The 24,073-nt window shown below is 34.1% G+C and overlaps 1 protein-coding gene across 1 annotated transcript in view; it reads left to right on the forward strand.

The window, feature by feature from the left end:
• The window catches only part of GUCY1B1 (guanylate cyclase 1 soluble subunit beta 1), a 40,969-nt gene extending 27,763 nt beyond the window's left edge, over positions 1-13,206 (forward strand). Inside the window, exons 6-14 of the mRNA XM_039876215.1 lie at positions 364-594; positions 1,818-1,934; positions 2,893-3,026; positions 5,529-5,726; positions 8,107-8,344; positions 9,335-9,475; positions 9,980-10,134; positions 10,661-10,787; positions 11,910-13,206. Coding sequence (XP_039732149.1) covers positions 364-594; positions 1,818-1,934; positions 2,893-3,026; positions 5,529-5,726; positions 8,107-8,344; positions 9,335-9,475; positions 9,980-10,134; positions 10,661-10,787; positions 11,910-11,933 — 1,365 coding nt within the window. The 3' untranslated portion in view covers positions 11,934-13,206. The remainder of the gene's footprint in view (positions 1-363; positions 595-1,817; positions 1,935-2,892; positions 3,027-5,528; positions 5,727-8,106; positions 8,345-9,334; positions 9,476-9,979; positions 10,135-10,660; positions 10,788-11,909) is intronic.
• The last annotated feature ends 10,867 nt before the right edge of the window (positions 13,207-24,073 follow it).

Below are 24,073 nucleotides of genomic sequence, written 5' to 3' on the forward strand. Positions count from 1 at the left end.
CGTTAAATAGTGCTGCTTTGTATGGCTTATAGTTCATTCATTGTAGAAGTACACCTGGCTAAGGGCTAAGCCTACCAAGAGAGGAGGGAGCTTTTCTTCCAATTCTACCAGAACCTGTATGGGCTGCTAGGAGACTGATACCAGATTTGCAATTTTACTGTGAATAATTATTCAGTCTTCAAATTTCGTAAATAAATGTCCAGACATAGTTTTCTATTTTAGGCATGTATAGTATTTGTATATATTAAAAATTTAAAATTAACCCTCTAAGTGCAATTCTCATAACCAGTTTCTTAGGTATTTAGATATTTTAAGTAAATTGAAATGCAAACAATTAATACCATTTTCCCCTTGGACGTCCAGGTTATTCAGCAAAGAAATGAAGAATGTGATCATACTCAATTTTTAATTGAAGAAAAAGAATCTAAAGAAGAAGATTTTTATGAAGATCTTGACAGGTTTGAAGAAAATGGTACCCAGGAATCACGCATCAGCCCATATACCTTCTGCAAAGCTTTTCCTTTCCACATAATATTTGACCGGGACCTAGTGGTCACTCAATGTGGTAACGCCATATATAGAGTGCTTCCCCAGGTAAGTCAACATCACATTTCCTTGGGGGCTGAGACAAAAGGCCATAAACAGTCTATTGTTAGGTGTGGCCATTCATTCATTTAACCCTTTGACTGTGTATTATTTGGTGTGCAGCATACTGTATATTACATGTTTTTTTAAAATGTGAGCTAAATGTATTTGAGCATACTGTGACTTTTCCTAGGACAACTACTTATTATTATTATTTTTTCTGTTTTAAACACAAGGACAGTGGGAATGAGACAATGGGTAACTTTCTGGTAACAATCAACTTTCACTTATTTATTCATTCATTGAATAAATAGTCATTGGATATCTACTGTCAGAAAATAGCTTTCAAAATCAACCTTTGATATTTTTAGAGAAAAGAATTTAAAAAACACTAAAGAGGAAAACGATAGAAATTATCATGGGATTTAGTAGCAAAAGTATCAAAGGACAACAGTTGGGGAGATGACAAGGGTCTATGTTTGATTTGCATTATTCAGACCCATTTGTAAAATCCTTTCTTTCCACTTATCTACTAAGTTTTGGAGTTGTACATGACATGCGTCTAGAGATACTTTTTGCTTGTAATGAAAGAGACTTGATAATTCAGGATTAGCCCCAATGGGATCAGGCATAAACCTATAAGTCTGGAAGCAAAATGTGGTACTGTGTGGGCTCCTATGCTGGCTCTGCCTCTCCCTCGTTTGACCTGAAGCATGTTACTTCTCCTCTCTCTGCCTATTTTCCCTTTGTTATAGTGTGAGGATAGAAAGCACCAGAAGAACATTTAATCTAGTCCCTTGTTCATTATAAGCAACAAATAACTGTTACCTATTATTATTAACTGTCTTTTGATAAACTGTGAGTGTTTGCTGGTGGTTTTGATATTTAGATTTCATTTTAAGCCATAGGCATTTAACACCTCCTGCTACATTTTAAAAGATAAATTTCCATTCTTTCTTCTTTGAAAATGCTTCTCTTATTTCTTAGCTTATATTTTAATATTAGTCATCTGAATCAATATTAGGGTTTATGTTCATGAAATTATCTGATGTCCATCAGATAGTCACTGAGTTGCTACAGGTCAAGGTATGAGCCCATAGTTGAAGTATGTTTCCTACGAAATAATGTATTTCTGTATTTATATATAATTGAGCTGATTTATTATAATAACATCAAATTATAAAAATTGTTTTGAATAATTAAGTGTTCTTTTCTTTTTATCTACATTTAAGCTCCAGCCTGGCAATTGCAGCCTTTTGTCTGTCTTCTCTCTGGTCCGTCCTCATATTGACATTAGTTTCCATGGAATCCTTTCACACATCAATACAGTTTTCGTATTGAGAAGCAAGGTAATTAAGATAGTATTTTATTAAATGTGATTACATAAGATATGTTACATATTAGAAGTGTTCTGAAGGGAAAAGTAGCGACTCTGACATCCTATGACTGAAGGTGTAGCGAAATCAGAACCAAACTTCAAAGGGACTTCTATTTCAAAGGCACTGTTACTATTTTTGTTTTGCTTGAGGGACAATGGAACTCTGTCACCTGATCAGGATTAACAAAATTTAATTGTTGCGAACATTTTGCTGAGACAGCCCAGTTTCACATATTAAACCAACACCTTTTACAGCTACAGTGTCCTATTTTAGAAATCAGAAGAACTGATAAAGGTCTTTTAAAAAACTTTACCCATTTTCCTAAAGTGTCTCTTATTCTTGGTGCCATTTTTGTTGGAAAACGAAAGCGATAAAATAGTCATTCAGTTGATAATGTTTGTAGTACGCAGAACTCACAGTTTCTGTCTCTGGGACTGATGCAGCAAAGGTATCCTAGAGTACACACTTCCTCCTTCCTGCATCCCTCCCAAAAGGTCTTTCATACATGTACTTTATATATTTGGGATTAAGTACATCCAGCTGCTCTGTGAATGAAGGGGTAGGGAGTGGAGAGGCTTGGTTTATTCTTTGATGAAGCCTGGTAATTTACATTGCAATTTACTAGCCATATTGGAAAATCAGAAAAAAAGATTCATAGAAGGTTTGCATAAATATGTGAACAACACTACAGCTACTGTCTTTCTGGATTCGAAGGAGATAGTCTAGTCACTTTTCTACAGTGTTTGTAAGAGAGCCTCTGAGCTTGTTCCCTGGCAGAACTCTGATGAAATGCCCTCTTCTGTTCTAACTGGTACACTTATTCTCCCTCATGGTTTGGTGGGAAATGAGTTAGATGTGCCCTTCTTTTTGCTAAATTGTTAGATAGAGAGAAAGGCTCTGGTTAATGGTTATGTCTTGCCTTTTCAAGGAAGGATTGTTGGATGTAGAGAAATTAGAATGCGAGGATGAACTGACTGGGACTGAGATCAGCTGCTTACGTCTCAAGGGTCAAATGATCTACTTACCGGAAGCAGATAGCATACTTTTTCTGTGTTCACCAAGGTAATCATTTTTAGATTCATTATAATAGATAAAAGTATCCATCTTTAGCTAACAGAAGAACTCAATAACATTTTGTTCAATCATGTCTACATATTCTGAAGTATAATTAGATTTTACAACTTTTGTTGTACACCTCTCTATCACAAGGTTAATGTCATTTAACATTTGTAATAAACTCAGGAGAAATCACATATTCTATTTTACTTGCCATGTCCTAAACAATCTGTTAAGTGTTTATGCCATTAGATCACTCTGTACCTCATCTTCTGTTAGCTAATTCTATAGCTTTGTACCTTCCCAACAGACATCATGTAGAAAAGCAATTCTGAAAGCATCTAATTTGGTGGCATAAACACATAGATAGAGTTGACACCATGAAATGACTTTTGAAATTATTTGTGGGTTTCAGCTATTTTATATTAAAAATGTTTAGCTACTTTAATTAGGATACAGTATTTAAAATATAATATGAAGTTGAAAATTATGTTATTTGTAATAAACATTAGAAGGAAATATAACTGTAGGTTGGTGTTGCCTTGATCTGATAAAGTATTTTACGTAAAGGTGTATGGAATTCAAAATACAAATAAATATACCAAAATTTGCTTTAGAACAATAGAAAAAGATAACTGTGGAATTTGCCATTAGGTGATATTTTGTGTGTTTATAACTTTATGTATCCAAAATATGTGCACAGTATTTAGTAACATACTCTAGAAAGCGTGTTTTGGTGGTTCTATTAGCTTAAAATTTAATATATAGTCTACCGTGATCACTTTCTATTTAAAGATACTGTCAAAATTTCTGTGACATCTTTGTAACAACCTCCTTTGATATTGTTAATATAGTTTTAAAGACTATCTAAAGCTAATGATGATTTTCCCTGAGAATATATATGAAAACAAAAGATAAAAAATTAAGAAATATACATGTTTTTATTAATAACCTCCATTGACCTAATTATATCTTCATTTGCTATCAATAAGTGTTTTTTCTTGTGCCTCTTTCCAAGTAGGGCTTCAGCAGAATGACAGTTTCTCAATGGGGACAATTTCTAGTCCTGGAGATAAAGGTTCCTTTGGAAACAGAAACAGAAAATTTGAGTCTACCTATTAATTACAATATGCAGAAATTGGTCCCATAGTGATATATTCGCCAATTGTCATGTGGTACCAGTCTATGTGTGTAGAAAGATTTGTACTCAAATTAAATAAAAAGATTAACTAAAAACAATTTTGCTTGCAAAATAATTTCAAGATGATTAGTTTAAATTTAGGAATGTGTTAATAGTTTATCAAATAATTAAAACATTTTAGAAAAATGAGACAATTTGATTAAGTCTTCTAACTCAATATGAACATTTTTAAAGATTAATTTTATTTTAAGCTTATAATCTTTTTTTTCTACTCATTTGCCAGATGATCTGGCCTCTTTCCAGAGGGATCTATTTCTGCAAGTGAGCTTTAACTTACACATCCATTTTAACAAAATCTAAAGAGACAATGTGCTTCATTAGCAAACTCTTTGATTATTTGATTTTTCTACCTTGGCACGCTAGCTTTTGCTTTGATTTATGGACATTTCTGCTGAGAATATATTATAGGGAGACATTTTATTAAACCAAAATTGTTCAGTAAAATCTCAACTCAATTATGTCATTGTAGAAAAATTCTTATTGTGAATGCCCAGAAGTAATTACTTTGCATTTAAAAAATTCAAGCCAATAATATAACTGTAAGACATTTTAACCAAAGAATAAATTTTTAAAAAGCAACCTTTTACTTACCAGATCTTCACTGAATCAATAAACATTATGTTGTTCTAAAAATGACTTAAGTTGCAAAGATACATAAAATTTAGCACTTTTAGATAGTTTCAAATAAATGAGAAAAATTAGTCACAGAACAGAGTAATAGAAGAAATTAGAACAAGAAGTAAGAGTAGTATATAAAAATACATATCAGAAAGTCATAAATATGTAAAATACTTGTTGAAGATGGGTCATAAGTCCAGTTGTAAACTTTCAATCATCTTGTTTAGAAGAAAAAACAATCAGTTACAGGAGTCACAGAATCCATAAGGAAGAAATGAACTAGTTTCTCAAAAGACACACAATTGTCCTTGTTAAAGTGAGTAAAGGTAAATTTTAATTTATCTCTTGATAATGAGGAAAAAATGTGGTAATAAATCACAGCCTTGTGTTAAATGCCTGAGCAGTTTCCATAGGGCAGCTTTTTACATTATCTTTCAATTTAGGCTGACGGCATCAAAAAGTGCAGTTTGACAAAAACGCATTTTAGGTTCACCGCTCTTTGATAGATTTTTAAATCTCTAAAAGAATGGAGTAACATTCTTTGAGCAATTGTCCAAATTTCTTTTCTTCAGTCTGAGAATCTTTAGAATGGTAGGAGATGGCAGGATTATACTCCCTGACAGTAATCAAGTTTGGGATTGTCATGTGGATAGGTTGGACTGATTTCGCCTCATTTCTCTGTATAACAGTGTGATGAATCTGGACGATTTGACAAGGAGAGGTCTGTATCTAAGTGACATCCCTTTGCACGATGCCACGCGTGATCTCGTTCTTTTGGGAGAACAATTCAGAGAGGAATACAAACTGACTCAAGAACTGGAAATCCTGACAGACAGGCTGCAGCTCACTTTAAGAGCCTTGGAAGATGAAAAGAAAAAGACAGACACGTAAGTATGTCACCTTGTGCTTGAAGGACATGGTGGTTTGGCATCGTACATTTTGACTCTACTATAGCAAAGATTAGTAATCAGACTAAAAAGGCATGGGGCCATTGAAGCTCCAGAGTAGCAAATAAACTCTTCCGATCACTTAAAACAGAAGTTATGAGTACAGAAATAAATCAGTCCAAATGGTAGTGGAGATGTTTTCTATTTTTACAAACCAAGCTGAAAAAATATGGACTAAAACATCTCTGAAAATCACTAGAAAAATTCAAATTTGTAAGGTCCAACTATCCTGTTCATTCATTCTTTTATGGAAGAAATATGGATTGAGCATCCTCTATATGCCAGCGGGTGGCCAAGTGCTGAGGATTACCCTGAACTTAGAGTTGGCCGTTATATTTTAAAAGTTTTTTTTTTCTTGGATTCTGCATTATTTTAAGGTTTGGCTGATATGAATCTGACAGATTATAATGTCATCTGTAATGACAACAATTATGTCTGTAAATACAAAGATTAGCAAAAAAATAAAAATACAGAACTACTATTTTTCTGTGAATGGAAGATTAAATTATAAAATATTGGGCATGTACCCTTAAGGTAATACTTCATTTTTCAAGTAATTCATTTAAACAAGTACATGTTGTGCATACTACTTGAACTCTTTCATGTATAATTAAAAACACTAAGTCACCGAGATTCATAAGATATTTTTCCCAGGGTCTCTGTGTTAATTCTTAACATTTACATAATAGAGAATTGAACTGATCTGCCTTACTTCCATAAGAACTGTTTCACTCTACTAAACAGTCAGAATATTGATAATAGTATCATTTTCTATACTGTTCTTGCATTGATACATGCTTAGTTGCCCATGGATGGATGCTATGCCCACACAGAAACACATCGGTTAACTATTTATTAATAGCATGCGTGAAATAGAGAATGCCACTTAAATACCTGTCTCTATCCATAGCTTAGCTTTTTAATTATTTTTTCGAATTAAACCATTTTACCGAGGGCCTTCAGGGGAGGGTGGAAGTGCTGGGAAGACGATATCTGATGTCCTCTGCCAGGCCGCCGAGCTATCTCTAGCTTCACAGCTGCCGAAAGAATCCATAGCATCTTAATTCACTCGTCTTGGCCTTTGTATAATGAAGCTGGAAGCTGTGTTTAGTTTCTTTGAGACAACTTCACTTTCCTCATGGTCTGAAACTGACTCCCTAATCTATCCAGGTACTTTGCAAATTTCAGAAAATACACGGGGCAGGCAACTCAAATTTTTCCCACTGCTTGAAAAACGATTCAAACCGTATGTTTTATTGTTATCTGGTACAACTTCATCCATGAAAAATATCACATTTTGTGGACCTTGTAAAACAGTGCTAGAGACTAAGGTTCAAAGTCGTATGGGTTTGTAAATTTGAGTTACTCAGTATCTTGCTCTGGGTTGTTATCTTAGGAAACCACCTAGGTAATGTTTTGTTTGTAAATATTTATCAAGGTGATTTAATTATTAACTGTTTAGTTTTATTTTTCTTTAAAGCTCAGGAGTTCTGTTCACGTTTAATATTCAAATGTAGTTTTTAAATATTTTATAAATGTTTAAAAGTTAAATATTAAAGTATGGGGAAATTTCTCTAAAGCTAGGCAGAATAATAAGAGCTCAGCTCCATTTGCACATTAAACTTCTCTGGCAATAGAGAAGAGAAAGGGAGGAGGCATCATTTGTTCTCTTGAGCCCTCATGCCAAGAGCCCTTAGGTCTCGCTATAAATCCATCATAGTCATCTTTCCCCTGTTGTGTTTACCGCACTTGTCCCCTCAGCATGATCCCTGATGTCATTGTAGTTGTGTCAGGGTTGCCGATAGAAACAAATCTTTTCTTGTCCAGACCAGTTTCCACCTGTCTTACCAGTTTCTTCTGCAGAAGAGTGAGGCGTGAACGAGTCCGAAGAGAAATCTGCTTCTTTCAATACTTTACAACAATTGAGATGAATTTTTTATTCCTGGGAGATAAACCTGTTCCTGGTATTGTGATACTTATACAGTGTTTTAAGTGCTGCTGGTGACAACTTTTATACTGTGAATATCATAACATCGAGGTCAGAATACAGGACCAGAAATGAATACTTTGACTTCTTATTGCCAGTTCTTTGTCTATGGGTTTGGCTTGTTTTGATTTGGTTTGAATTGGTATATTTTGTGTATGTCCTGTTTTTACTTATTAATATGGCTAATATTTGATACTAATATTGGAGGTGTCCTATAAGAATTCAGGCCTCTATGGTGCAAACGACATTAATGTTCTATGAAATGGCCAATAGAAGCACTAAAACTATTGCCAGCATTTCTTACCATGGCTTTTTTCTAATCCCACTGAATAGGTTGCTATACTCTGTCCTTCCTCCATCTGTTGCCAATGAGCTAAGACACAAGCGTCCAGTGCCTGCTAAAAGATATGACAATGTGACCATCCTCTTTAGTGGCATTGTGGGCTTCAATGCTTTCTGCAGCAAGCATGCATCTGGAGAAGGGGCCATGAAGATTGTAAACCTTCTCAACGACCTTTACACCAGATTTGACACACTGACCGATTCCCGGAAAAATCCATTTGTTTATAAGGCAAGTCCTGATCATTTCGTAAAGCAGCGCTGTTCAGACCCTGCCCTCCAAAGGCACTGCAGAGTTCTCTGACGGTAGCCTTGATATATTAACTAATCCTCTACGCAGTCAATATTTGTCATTATCCTAAATAATCACCTCTCGCTTTAAAAAGTTCTCTTCCTTGTAACCAGAATGAATGGAGCAGATGATTCCTTAGTTAAAATGAAATGTAATAAAATAAAATGGCCTTTTTTGTACTTACATTAATAAATCTGAGCAGGTTGTTTTATCATACATAATATAAGCATAGCATTCGTTTTTGTGCTCTACTTGAGAATTCTTACTGAAATACATAAATGTTTTGCACGGTAAAGAAGTCATGCAGCATGGGAAATTTTAGATAACGTAACTTGAAGATAAACATTTATAAGGCATTTCGACCCGAGGTTTCAATGAGAAACAAATTTAATATTGGAAAAATGAAGTCATTTGCTTGTTAAGGGAAAGAATGTTAACTAAACCATCCCCAGGCATCTGGAGTAATATAAGTGCCACAAGAACTATTTATTTTATGGTTGTTTTCTGGGGTACAATGTAACAATTGGTGAGCATGTCATAAAAATGAATGGTTAATGACCATGAAAAATCATTGAACTTCAGGCAGTGGCTCTTGTGCCATCAAAATATCACTGTTTTATTGTGAAATAAGGCAATAACATCGTTCTGCTGAATTATAAGGGCATCTGAGGTAAGAACTCAGAATTTACAAAAGGAAAAATAATGCCGTGTCTGTACTTGCCTGTAATCAAAGTGCCATGTGTGTAAATTTCAAATAATTGCAAGGTTTCATCTTGGAATTGAATGCATTAGAGTTTTTGTAAAACTAAGTGGGAGAAGAGTTTAAAGTTACTGATAGTCTTGGACAAATGTTTTTTTAAATAGGGTTAGCAAATGAAACAGTCTTGTTTATGCTAACCAATAAACATCTAAATATATGTGCTATGTTAGGTGGAGACTGTCGGTGACAAGTATATGACAGTGAGTGGTTTACCAGAGCCATGTATCCACCATGCACGATCCATTTGCCACCTGGCCCTGGACATGATGGAGATTGCTGGCCAGGTTCAAGTAGATGGTGAATCTGTTCAGGTTAGTAAATAAAATAGATATTATAATAGTGGTAGTAGACCTCTGTGGGCAACAAATCATATTCTCGACCAGGCAATCATTAATTACGTGTAAGGAAAAGCATCTTCACAACAAAAACTGCAATACTTTATTGAGCTCATTGTATCACATTCTTTCATGGAGACGGCAAATCTCTCCACCTGTCTGGAATTACCCCGTCTGTCCCATGTGCTGAATGTCATGAGGATGAGATAAAATCTCCTATCCCTTATTTTCAGGTTTCTTTTTTTGTGTCTCATATAAGTTGCCTGATTCACATTTGAATCCCTCAGACTTTAGAAAAAGAATAATTCTCTTGGAAGATTTTTTGAGAGTTTTCATTTTGTCTATAATATACTCAAAAGTTCTTCTAGAGAATTCTTATGATTTTTATATGCTGAATCAACATTATTCTGTAATATAAAATAAGCAAATATTAGTGTATTAGTGATTGAAGTTATTGAAGCAAAGCTTTGATTTCTGCAGATAACGATAGGGATACACACTGGAGAGGTGGTTACAGGTGTCATAGGACAGAGGATGCCTCGGTATTGTCTTTTTGGAAATACGGTCAACCTCACAAGCAGAACAGAAACCACTGGAGAAAAAGGAAAAATAAATGTGTCTGAATATACATACAGGTAAGAGAATGTGTCTTGGTATTTATTGATTTGCAAAGAAAATGTCTTTGCATGTGGTTTACCTCTCCAAGTGATTTTTGTTACCTTGAAGCCGTAATCATCTTCGCTCTTACGATTGTTTATTTATATATTTTTTAAATTTTATTTTATTAGTTTCAAGTATATAGTACATTGGTTAGATGTTTCTACAGTTTATAAAACGTTCCCCCTGATTGCTTTTTCTCTCCTTTGGCTCTCCACCTAGCCATTACATTAATGCTAACTGCATCCTCTGTGCCATGCTCCCCATCCCCAGGGTTGTTTATTTTTTATTGGAAAAGATCGTGTCATTATTTCCAGTTTAAAAGATTTCATACCATCTTAGGAGTTCCTGCTATGACTATTGTCCCCCATACCTTGAGTTACCTTTAAATATAACTTTAGCATCTCTCCTTAATGTCTCGATATATAACTTTGGTACATGTCACTTTCTCTGTGCAACCTTTTTCCATACCTCTCTCCCTACTCCCTGTCGCCTGACTTTCAGATGTCTTATGACACCAGAAAATTCAGATCCACAGTTTCATTTGGAGCACAGAGGCCCAGTGTCCATGAAGGGCAAAAAAGAACCAATGCAAGTTTGGTTTCTATCCAGAAAAAATACAGGAACAGAGGTATGACTAATCAGAACCTAATTCTTTTTTTTTTTCAAGACAATCTATAAATATGGGGAGCTAAATCATAACCATTGAAAATATGTTTCATTTGAAAAGAATTCTTGCTCACAGAAATGAATTCTTCAGTAAAGCAGGAGAAATGCTGCACAGTTAACGGTCCAGTTAGAACAATAAATACTTCTTAGGGGATACTTTATGGCTGCCGGCTTTTGTCCTCTAATGAAATTAAAACCGAACGTACTGGATAGAGAAAATCTGTTTTGTTGTTCTTGTTGTTCTTCCTTCCTAATATGGCTCAAACACGACTGAGGTCAGTGGGCTGCGAGGGGATCCTCCTGGCCTTCTTCCTTCAACTCCCTGAGCTGTTCTGAGATCCCCATCAGCATTTCTTGGCCCTTGGTCTTTGTGAGAACCAAGCTGTCTTCCTGTGGAGTGTTTGGAGATCTTTGGAAATCCTAGTCCTTGTGTGTTCTAGAGAAGAATAATTGCTAATTTTTCAGAATCTAAGTGATTCTGTCGGAAGCTTTAGGTTCGTGCTGGTACCTTGGTTGTACTCCAGCCAGAAGCCGTGTGCTGGAGTGGATCTCAGAACATTGGCAACCAGACTGGAATCCTGTCACTGCCGGAGGACTTATACACAGGGAGGTCATGCGCAGCCTTTCCCCACTGACAGAGTGTCGCATCCCAAAACGAGTTTGACACTTTGTTCCCCTGTTGATGCATTGGTTCTTTAGCGGGGGTGTGACTACTTGATTATGTTTCTTTTCCTGTGTGCATACCATTCCCTAAAAATGCTTTTAGAGTATAACAAATCCTAAAAGGAAAGGAATGCCAAGTTTTAAAATATTTACCTTTATCTTCTTTCAGCTGTTTTTACTTTCAATAATTTACTTAGGAGGTTGGCATGCTTACTGATGTTGTTCTGATAAATTAAACTATACCTCAAGTGTGGGGTATTTCAGTTGAGTGGCCCTGTTCCACCCAAAGTTATGATGAGAATGACAGAAAAACTGTAGATATGAATGCAGATCACAATCTTATAGAAAATAAAAATTTGAGGGATATTATAAGCTTTATTATCACTGACAATTAATCTCTTGTTTCTTCTACTTTTTTAAGGAATCAAAGCAGGATGATAACTGAATCTCGGGCTGTGGGAAGAAGACTGTGATGAGATTCCACTTATGCCCTAACATATGGCAAGCCTAGGAGCGATTATCAACTATGGATACAGATTTTTGCTTTGTCCTTTTCAGTTATCCCAAGCCTTTCTCCTAGGTATATCTTTCACTATTCAACTTTAGCTCTGCTTTTGATTCTTTTCAAGGTTTAATATGTTATCTAAAGTTTGGCTTTAGATGTGAGTGACGTGTGCTTCATGTGTCTTAAAATCTACTATGAGCTTTGCCTAATTTGGTAATTTGCAAGTAGTAGGCACCCAATAAATATTTGTTGAATTTAATTAAATGAAACTGAACAGTATTTGGCCATGCGTGTGCAGACCGTGGTTTACCAAATCAGTTTCGTGCTCCATATATATGTATATGTATATTTTAATGACTATAACATAACAAACTTTATATCGTGTTGGTGTATATCATTATAGAAATCATTTTCTAGAAGAGTGAATTCTAAGTTTTAGGGAAAAAAATACGATTTATTTTCAGATTCCCAAAGTAAGAATTAATATACCATGCTAAGAAAATAGTGACTATTTTGAATTATGCTAATTTTCCTTCAGAAATAGAAAATGTGCATTTTTGTTATTAAAATATTTGGTCACTCATTCAAATCATGTGGTAATTATAATGCCTCTAAAATGCTCTCATTTGTAGTTTATCTCTTGTATTAAATCTCATTAACTACATGTAGCTGTTGTAGAGAGCTGCAGTTTCCCACTGAGCTGTTACATTAGCTTGAGATCCAGGTTTTGGACTCTAACCACATCCAGGAATAAAGCTGGAATCACCGTGGAGAGGCTCTGTGCATCAGAGCCCTCCCTGGCCTTTTATTCCCAGAAATGAGCTTCTTTTTCTTAGCTTAGAAGAAAGTAATTACATCTGAGACATCATGTTCAGAAAACTTAGTTTAATTTTGACATAGAATGCATTCTTATTGGAATAATTGGCCTGTCATTCTTAATTGTCTCTGATAATTTATTAATATCTCTCTTTATAAAATATAGTGCAAGTACTTTTGTGTGAAAATGTTTGTCTTTAAAGTTAATATTTCATATCAACACATCAATATATGTATAAATGTTCCATGTTAATGTGCAACGAATCTGCAATAAATTATTTTTTCCACTTGTCTCTAAACAGTTTTTACTTCAACAAAATGATATTCATGTTATTTGCCATTTTATGAGATTAATGCTATTTTTATAAATATATTTTATGATTTTACCTGTTATAAACTTTGAGTTAATTTCAATTCACTTGTCGTTACAAAGTTTAATGGCTCCTCTTACACAGGCAAATTCTCAAATGCTATTTTTCGTTAGTACAAACAAAATGACAAAAACAAGACTATACCTGGAGGGGAATACACAGATAAATATACAATGACATCAGCTCTTGAAGTGCTCACAATTTTTTAGGAGTGAAAGACACATATACAAATAATAAAAAATAAGTGATATTCATAGTGATAAAGTATATTCAAGACACAGAAAGAATACTTAAAGAATGAGACATGAGAGGACAGGGTAATGAAGCCTCTATCAGAACCTGAAAGGACCGGCTGGAGAGCATCCAGATCGGTGAGCGTGTGGATGCAGGGAGAGTGAGGCTCGTGGAGGGGACATGGATGCTCTGCACCCTTTCCCCAAACTCTGTCCCATACGGCTCTTCCATATGGCTGTTCCTTAGTTATATCCTTTCATAATAAACCAGTAATCTAGTGAGTAAAATGTTTCTCTGAGTTTGTGTGCCGCTCTAGCAAATTAAGGGAATCTAAAGAGGGGGTTGTGGGAACCTCGAATCTATAGCTGGTTGGTCAGAAGCACAGGTGACAACCTGGGCTTGTGATTGGCCTCTGATGTGGGCACAGTTTTGTAGGACTGAGCCCAAAACCTGTGGGATCTGGTGCTATCTTCTGGTGGATAGTGTCAGAATTGAGTTGAATTGTAGGACACTCGGCTTGTGTCTTGAGAATTGTGTGGTGGTGCGGGAAAAGAAACAAATAGGTGCAGAATTTTTAAAGGGGAAAAAATAATTACTTATCTGCTTACCCCTAAGTATGTTTTTTTTTGCTGCCCTCACTAATGGCTCTTGGAACCTCTGAAGGCCGCCAGAGAATGCTCTTTAGGATCCAAGTCTGAATAAGAACAGGGAAGGACACAGCGTCTCTCATAGAAGTGCATTTCACCATCTTGGTTCCCAACTGACTGTCACTTCCCTGTGTGCAACCTTGAATTCATCTCTTCCACCAACCCTTAGGTTCAAGGAAATCTCATAAAAATAATTATTTGTACCGTGTTATGACCATTTGTATAACATTACATTTATTCACACATACCATGATCAGAATTTCACCCAAATATTTCCTATAGATTCTCTAGGAAGCTGTGTAAATTTTTTAAATCAGGCAGCTTGTAGTAGAGGCCATTTGTATGGAATTATAGGCAAACTAAGTTGCATCTAGTTCAGGTTAAAAAGCTATCAAATACAAATAAAAAGTGCTGTTTATGTACAAGGAGAAAAATGAGAATCCTTATTTTACATTAATAAAAAAGGCATTTAAATGATTCTTCCTTGCTACTTCTACCATATTGGAGAGAGGAAATAGTACAGGGTAGATAAAAAAAACCCAACACAAAACAGGAGACACTAGACAGAGAGACAAGGACGAGAGTCCAGTTCTGGCAGGGCCAGCTCTGCAGTCTTGACCAGTCATTTACCTTCTTAAGATTCAGTTTATCTATTAAAAAAGAGCTAGACAAGATGATAGCTAAAGTTAATCCTTGCTCTAAAATTTCATCTTTTTTTTTTTTTTTTTTTGGTAAAAATTCCAGTGCAGTGATGCTATGACTTTGGCCTGGCCTTTTTGGGAATACTTAGAAAGACAATCTAAACTATTAACTATAATCTCTTTAATAGTCCAGGAACATTGAGTAGATCAACTGAGGAAGTTTAAACCTAACTTTATGCTAAAACCAGGATAACTAACCCAAATTAGTGTATAAAAGTATTAAAATATGTGTTCCTGTTAAAAATTGGCCCTATCATATTTATCTAATGATCTTTTGTAAGTTCAAATTCCTTAATAAAGGGTTGTGTTTATGATTCTTTAAAAGTAACAGGATAAAATGTACCGCTATTTCAAGTTGTCATCCTTTTGCGTAGAAAATAGCCTCTTAAAAATTAAAGACAAGAAGTGCCAGTGACTTACATAGGGAATATTTAAATTATTGCTAATGAAATTAACTGCCCATTTTGTAATAACTTAACAAACCATTGCCCTTTAAAAAGAGAAATCCATAGCCAAGACATGGGAACAATCTAAGTGTTCATAAATGGATAAAGAAAATGTGGTACATACATACACACAAAAACAGAATATTAGTCAGCCTTTAAAAAGAAATTGTGCTAGTTACAACAATATGAATAGACTTTGTGGGCATTGCATTAAGTGAAATAAGTCAGACACAGAAAGACAAATACTACATGATCTCATTTATGTGTAGAATCTAAGACAGTTCAACGTGTAGAAATAGAGTAGAAAGGTGGTTACTGGGGGACAAGGGGTTGGAGGAAATGGGGAGAGGTTGGTCAAAAGGTTCAAACTTTCAATTATAAGATGAGTGAGTTCTGGGACCTAATGTACAGCCAAATGACTGTAGCTAATTATAGCAATGTAGTATATACTTGAGATTTGTTAAGAAGGTAGATCTAAAGTGTTCTTATCACACACAAAATAAAAGTAAATATGTGAAGTGATACATATGCTCATTAGCTTGATTGTGGTAATCATTTCACAATGTACACACTTTAAATATATGTAATTTTTATTTGTCATTATACCTCAATAAAGCTGGGGAAAATAATTTTAATAAAAAAAGTTTAAAAACTTCAATATAATTTATACATACCCATGAATATAATGTAATCATAAAGTTCTGGGCAACTGCAGCACCAAAACTTGACATTATGATTGCATGCAGTTTTTAAAGTATTAGTACAAATAATATCTACAAAGAGATTTCGGATGTTTTTGTGTAAAAATCATTACAGTGTAGAACCCATTTAACAGCAAATGAACTATAGCAATGGGCCCACACTCTTGGAAGTCACAGGGATTGCCTTGTACCCCATCATCTTGAAGTAGTTAGCTTAATGGAATGGTGGGATAGCCTTTTTAAGATCCAGTTACAGTACCAGCCAGGTGGTGAAATCTTGCTGGGCTGGGGCATTTCTACCAAGTGCTCTAAGGTAGAAATATGCTCTAAGTTAGCATCCAATGTACAGTGTTATTTTTCTCGTAGCCTGAAATTATGGCTCTGGGAATAGAAACTGCTTCTCCCCCTCATACACTGAAGATACAGTAGCAAAGTATTTTCTTCTTGTCTTTATGACTTTAGGCTCTGCTGGTCTAGATGTCTTAGTTCTAAAGGGAAGAATGCTTCTACTTGCAGACACGATAATGATACCAATAAACCAGAAATTAAGACTGTGCCTGGATAAATAGGGCTCTTCATGTTATCGAATAAATGGGTAAAAAGAGAGAAAAAAAAATCATTACATTGTAAGGCACAGGCTGAGCCAGTGGGCAGGGTGGTCCATGGGAGTGAGGAGTTTATATCGCAGGATCAGACAAGGTGAAGGTAGGGTTTGAAGACAATATCAACCTCAGGAAGTAGGTAGAACTAAAATTTAGGACCTGGCAGGAAAACTTAGTGCTCTGTCAAGACAAGCGAGTGACTTAGAAAGTTGGAGGCAGAAAAGATTTGTGAGGTAAGTATGTTGGAGTCTAAAGCCTTTTGCAGGGTGCCAGTTTGTGTGTGCCCTGATATGTTTGGAATATATCTGCTAGTGACTTTATATCCTCAATTTTAAGCTTAGAACAAGATATTAAATAACGGGGTGGTTATAATTCCTTGATGTATTAGGGTAACTATTTTATCCTCTAAAGCACAATATTTTTAAGACTAGAAAATTGTAAGGGTAGACTATGAGCGTGGTTGAATATAAATATGTCAGACATAAATGTGAGCCATATAAGACAGGAAATTTCAAATTTAAAAATTTCTAGTAGCCACACTTCAAAAAGTAGAAAGAAACAGGTGAAATTGATTTGAATAATATATTTCATTTAACCCACTATATCTCAAATAGTATCATTTCAACATGTAATCCACAAAAAGTTATTAATGGAACGTTTTATAGTCTCTATTTCATTCTAAGACTTTGAAATCCACTGTGTATTTTACACTTGCAGCACATCTCAATTCAGACTACCGTTAAAAGTTAAATCAAGGCATATTAAAATTTTTTGAGTTTATTTGAGCGCAAATTCATCCCAATCTGGCAGCACCATGCCAGAAGTGGTTCCGCTAACAGGAACTGGGGCAGAGACCTTTAGAGAGTAAAGAAATTATTGATTGGCTATAATTTAAAGCTGTAATTTGGCTGTTTGTGATTGTTTATCCTTAAGTTTCACTATCATAACCTTGAGGCACTTACAGTCTTAGATTTTGGGTTGTTTATGTAGGTCACCACGGCATTAGAGCCACATCAGTCTAATGGCTTCCTTGTTTAATTGACTTAAATAGCCATTCTTCTAGTGTTCAATAATCACATGAAGCTGGTGGCTATCATTAGACAGTCCAGGTCTAGATATACAGGAAACTGATTAGATCTTGCATAAGACATGAATCGTCATCTGAGATTTTTGATTGTTTTGTTTCCTTCTTGTTAACACATGTTAACAAGGTGTAACCACACCTTGTTATGTCTAAAAACAAAATGAGAATAACATCTAAATATTTGAAAGCGAAGGTAGGCATTGGATAAAGAAATGAAAAGTATGTGTGCTTATATATTTAATTTATAATGTATAATTTTAAATAGAGCATTTCTTTTGAACTTAAACACCATGTAATAAAACAATATAGTTAATGATAAGAAGAATAATAAAGGAAAATGAGTTATTCAGGAATTTTTAGAAAAATATTTAAGAAAAAAAATCGGACATCTTTTTATAAGTTACTAGCATTAGCAACTTAATGTTTTGAGAGGATAAAGGACCTTAAATTTTCATCTGATAATTCTTTTGCAATTTTTGCATAAGAAGCAATTATAATGCTTTAAACAACACCTATTATCTTTGACAAACCTAAGTCTCTTTATAAAGATCTAATTCGTCATTCATTTACCACCCACATTCCATTTCTCCTTTTCATTTGTATTCTTGTTAAAGGCTGTTCTTTCTCTGTCGACCCAACCTACTATTTTTGCACTTGACAGGAATATTATCAAAGTATTAACTAAAAAAGAATTACGCAAAAGATGACTAATAGAAGTTATGCACACTTGTGTGCATATGAACAATTTTACTTGATTCGTGCTTAACAGAATGTCCCAGAATTGTACAAATTCTTCAGACTTTAGTGGAGGAAGTGTTCCTACCTTTTCTGTGAGTTTACCAAACGTTGTTTCTAACTTATGAAGGTTTGATATTTGAAACTCTTTAATACAGCTCTTTGCATTTGTTAATATGTGAAGGCCTTTTAAAAAACCCAGAGGGGTGATAGAGTAATCAGGCTGATCATTTCATAAACTATATAAATGTCTAACCAATGTACTGTATATTTGAAACTAATAATAAAATAAAATGCTAAAAATACTTTTAAAAGACTTTAAAAAATTTATTAACACTATAAGTTACAAAACTTTTTAAAAAGTACATTTCTTTAAATGTTGTACTGTATTGTAACTGCTAATTGAACTTAATAAGCCTGAAAAATTTGAGATAAAGGGTGATTAGAACCCTTGCTGCCCCTCAGATCCACAGTAAAACCTGCAGCACCAGCTGGCAATTGGGGAACAATACTAAAGTCACCTAGTACTTCATAGGCCCAACATTATTTTAAACATTTTGTATGTATTTAATTGTTGTAGCAACCTATTTGGTAAATACTCTTACTATCACCTCCATTTTACAGTAAAGGTAAACTGCAACACACAAAGTTTGGTGACTGGCCGAAAGTCAGAGAGTGAGTGGAAAAGCCAGTAACAAAATAGCTAGTTCCAGAGCCTGTGTTTCCAACCAGCATATTCTGATCTCTCAAATTATAGGTAAGCAAAGCGGCTGGCAAGTGGTGAGATTTGGTGAGTGTTTTGTTAGATGATTATGTGTTAGGTAATAAAATTCAAGTTAAACAGATGGTCGAGAAGTGTAAAGAAGATATGACAGATATGAGTCTTATGACAAACACCGAAAAACAGGATTTGAAGGCCTAGAGCACAGGAAGGGGCCAAAGCGTGTCTAGAGGAACATGATAAAACTCCATGTGGGTCGCAGCTGCAATTGTGAGGCAAGATCAAGAGAATCTATACGATTTGCAGTAGGAGAAATGTCATAATTGGTCCCTCTAAGTATAAAAAACTTATATGCTGCCTGACAAACAGATTGGCCCTAGAGTTTGCAGGTTGTGAAACTGATTAATTCCAGTAGTGAGCTCCGATGGACTGTAGATGTGGAAAGAACATCATTGACTGTACCTTCTGTTAAGGCATCAGCTAAAAGGGCTGGCTCCCTAGATATGGAGAGAATTCCCTGTAAAGGTGCTCAGCCTCACTCCCCTGCACCCTGCCTCCATTGACTAGCATTTTCATTTTATTTATAAGGGTTGCTGACCAAAGAAACTTAATTTTTTTTTTTTCTAAGGCTTTTAACAAGGCCTCCCAGAAATATGGAAGAAATGTCCCTGATTTCTCAACCTAAGTTAGGTCCGTGCTTCCACGGTACCTGTTTACAACCAGCTACCACTCTTCTACTATCATTTTGATGACTTGTCTTTTTGTCAGATTGACTGTGGAAGAACTCATGCCAGAGACCATGTGTTTGCTCATTAGTCCCCACAGTCAGGCCAGAGCTTTGTCACACAGGTTTCAAATTGTCAGGTGTCCTTCTTCTAAATCCTGGAGAATCTGGTGGGGAGGGAGTATGATAGTCGCCCAGCTTGTAAAGCATCTGTGTTTTCCACTTAGCAACTTCTTCTTTGTTCTGACTGTAGATTTATTTACTGTAAGAGCCTTCACTTCATGTACACATGCACCTCCACAGCGAATACCAAATCGTAGTTTTAATAAAGCTTCACTGAAGCTTTGAAGGACAATATTAGAGGGAGTAGCTACACAAAATATGAAAAATTTAAGATTATTATTTTCAAATTTCTACATTTCACTGGCTGTACTGAATCACAACAAATCCAGTTCTTGCCAAAGTTCTCCTCAGCTCGGTCTCTCCTATCTTTTCTCTTCACCAAGACCCAGTGTCCCCAAATCTCTCTTGGCTCACCTGGAGGAATGGTCTACTTCTTTTTTTATTAATGATCTCTGGAAAAAATGACAATGTATCATTAATTTAAGGGAAGAGTTTTCAAATTGTTAGCAATTATTCTTACTATCAGATAAAATATTGTTAATACATATGAACAGATCTCAGTATTTAATGGTGTGTACACACACATACACGTATGTATATATGTATGTGTATACATTCTTCTAAGTGGTACCATCCAAAGATGACATAATTAGCAACGACATATATGTTGTGAGTTTTTTAAATATAGTTTCAATATATGTACTTAATTTGACTTCTGAGGTAAAGTGCTATTTTTAGAACATAATGCTTTTATTAACTGTTATTCATTTAAATCTACCTAGATTTCCCCATAAATAGCTTCTGCTTTCACCAATAGCACATGTTTGTGTGCATGAGTGTGTGTGCATTTTAGAGAATTTGTGAGATGCTATTAACAAGATTTAAAATGGTAATTGTATATACCTAAAGAAACTTGGCTCATACTTAGATATAGATCTGAATTTTAAAGTCTTGAAAATTTAAGGAGATTCAAAAACTAGATTTTTCTTTACTTTTTATTTTTCCTTAAACAGAACTAAAATTAACATCCTATTTGTTTACTTGTTTTTTCTGAACTCCAAAATAATATAGACTTGCTTTGCTTTTTCATGAGATTATAAGAAGACAGGTGGAAAAGAGATGCCAAAATGTCGTGCCCTCTGGCATTTAAATAAGAGAAAAACAAACAACAGGCAGCTCTGGCACTCCCAGTTGTCCAGGTGCTGGCTTTCAGTAATAAAATTAATCAGTGATATTCTATAAAAACGCCTCAGGGAAATAAACACAAAACCCTAGCTGCTGAGCATCTGAGATTATGCTGATTCAAAGGCTTCCTCGATTTTTGTTATTTTTTTTTGTTATATTTTGTTATATTTTTTGTTATATTTTCCCTCTTTGTTTTAAAGATATTTTAAATTAGATAAATTTTGTATTATATCATAAATCTATATTTAACATAGAAAATAAGAGTAAAAAAAGGCAAAGGTTTAATTACTTTCTAACACTTCACTACCTTAAAAAATATAAAATCCCAATAGTTTGCTAACTGATTATCACTTTAATTAGTATTTTGTATATAAAAATATTTTATTTTATTCGTCCGTTTCTTTTTGTCCAAAAGAAAGAAATATTATGCTGACCTTCATTCTAAAACTGAAATATATATTAAATTATCTCAAAATTTTAATTACCATTATCTTCTTCAATGGTAATTGAATGGTAATATGATGAACTGAGTTTATCAATTTACTTTTTTTCTTTTCTTAATGATTTTTCCAGACATTTACCATAAGCAACCACCACTGGAAGCAAAAAGATAAAGCACATTGCCCTGTGGTTCTCACTCAGTAATTTAAAAATTACACATAATTTTCCTGGGATTGTATATCTTTATCTGCATTTTAATAACTGAATTTAAATTGATTTTTAAATTACTATACTGTATTCAAAGTTTTTAAATTAGTATACCGTATTAAAAGTTTTTAAATTACTATACTGTATTAAAAGTTTTGCTTCTTTTTAAATTAAAGCACAGGTTAAGCTAGATAACAACAAAAACAAAATGATCAGCATTTAACATTATATTGAATATTATTTTTATAACAAAAAAGTATCATTTTCCCAAGGATTTTAAGTTATTTACGTTGCCAAACTTGACTGAAAACAGTAACTCCATGACACTGAAATGTAAAATCTTTATTCACTCTTCTAGTATTTTATCAGGTTCCAAGAGAAGAAGGGACCTGATTTCTTCAGTGATTCATATTATGAATCTGATTTAAGCAGCAAAATAAATAATGATAATATTGGATTGTAACCAAAAGGAAAAAAAAACTCCCTGACTCTACTGATATAAATAAATGACTGAAAAAATTAAATAAATGAATCATAGGAAACGATTTTTCTTTTCAGAATAATTTCAATAGAAATAATTATGAATGGATCAGCTACTTGGGGAGAGAAGGAAACAATCTAAAGAGTCTGAGTAATGGATCTAAAGTTAAGTCAAATTACTAACACCTACTTGGAATTAAACTATCCTGTATTTTAGCTAAGAGATTCTCTTCAGTGTAAAATATAGTTTGAATGCTTAAAAATAACTCACTGTGTTACTCTATACTTAGTGTAATAGAAAATTCTCACGCTTTCCAAATATATTCAGGGAACAATATACATGTAGTTATAGTTTTTCCGCTTATATTTTTTTATTAAAAGTTATATACTTTCGTATTCTCTCCTTTTGCTCAATATCATTTGTAAGCATTTTTCCATATCTTTAATTTTTTTTCATAGAGTAGCTATATACTGTTTGCATAAAATTTCATCTTTTGGATGGACCATGATTTCCAGATTAACATCAGGGCCAGGAATCCATTCATAATTATTTCTATTGAAAACATGCTGTACTGATTAAATGCCTTCCTATATTTAGACCAAAAAAAATAGTAATTGAAGAACCTGGGGGAAACTAAACAGAGAATTCACAATCGTAAAGAATGGAAAAGATTTTGGTATTTTCACAAAGAGAAGGATATTGCTATAAAAGAGAAGATGAGGAGAGTTACTGTAAATTACTGGTAATTTATAGAATATTTTTGGGCCGGAGAAAGAACTGTTTTGGATAAGCTCGAAGTTAAAAAATAATGCTTAATATATAAGATGCTTAGCTTATAAAGGGTGATAAGAAATTGGAAACTATCAAATAATTTGGGATAAGAAAATTTCATGATAAAAGAAATGTTTAAGAAATTATTTTGGCAATATTTTCATGTAGTTAATGGTTGAGAGGAGATCATAAAGTTCCAGGAGACGGTTGTAGAATTCCAAGCATGAAATCATGAATTAAGATATGTATCCACGATTGGGATTTCAGGGCCATAATACAAATATTTCTAATTAGACTGAGTACTGTCAGATTGCACTCACTTCATTCCTATGTCACTAGCACTCGCTTATAATTAAATTTGAAAATAAGATCTTAAGATTTTCAAGAGTTAGTCTCATGTGGCCAGAAAGGAAACTAGACCCAGCAATAAACGACAGAATAAATTTATAGTTAGAATTCTACGACTTGATGATTATTTCTTAGATGCATTTGACAAGGCTTATGGACACTGATTGAATGAATGTTCTAAAAGACTGAAAATAGGTTGATTGCCTGAGGGGTAATGAAAACACTGCAATTCTTGAATTTCTTCTCTATGTTAAATAAATATACAGAGATTTTCGAAGAAACTGATAAACACTGTGTCCTACCAATATTCTACAGATTTAGCTTTATTTTCAAATTGATTTTAGTATCCACCTGAATAGGAAATGAATATAGGTCCTGCTCCTCCAAAAGTCAGTTATAGAACTTTCCAGACCAAAAAAAGAAATAAAATTATGTTGAATTTTAATGAAAATGAAAATCTCAGAAATTTTTTAATGCACAAATTACATATATTATTTCCTAAGTGAAAAGGTTTCTTGTCTCCTCATATATAGTTTATTTATCAGGTCTGATTTACATATTTAGTCATAAGGAATGTCTTTTTCCATCACAAAAACAACCATTCATCAAAAAAATTTACGAAATGCCTACTATATAATCTCTACCATTCTAGATGTTGAGATTCAATGGTGAAAACAAAAAGTGACTGTTTCTTTTTAAATATATGTACATGAATGCAGACAGACATATAAAAATATGTGTA

The sequence above is a fragment of the Pteropus medius genome, unplaced genomic scaffold, assembly GCF_902729225.1.
Source record: "Pteropus medius unplaced genomic scaffold, Ma_sr-lr_union100, whole genome shotgun sequence".
NCBI classification, from domain to species: Eukaryota; Metazoa; Chordata; class Mammalia; order Chiroptera; family Pteropodidae; genus Pteropus; species Pteropus medius.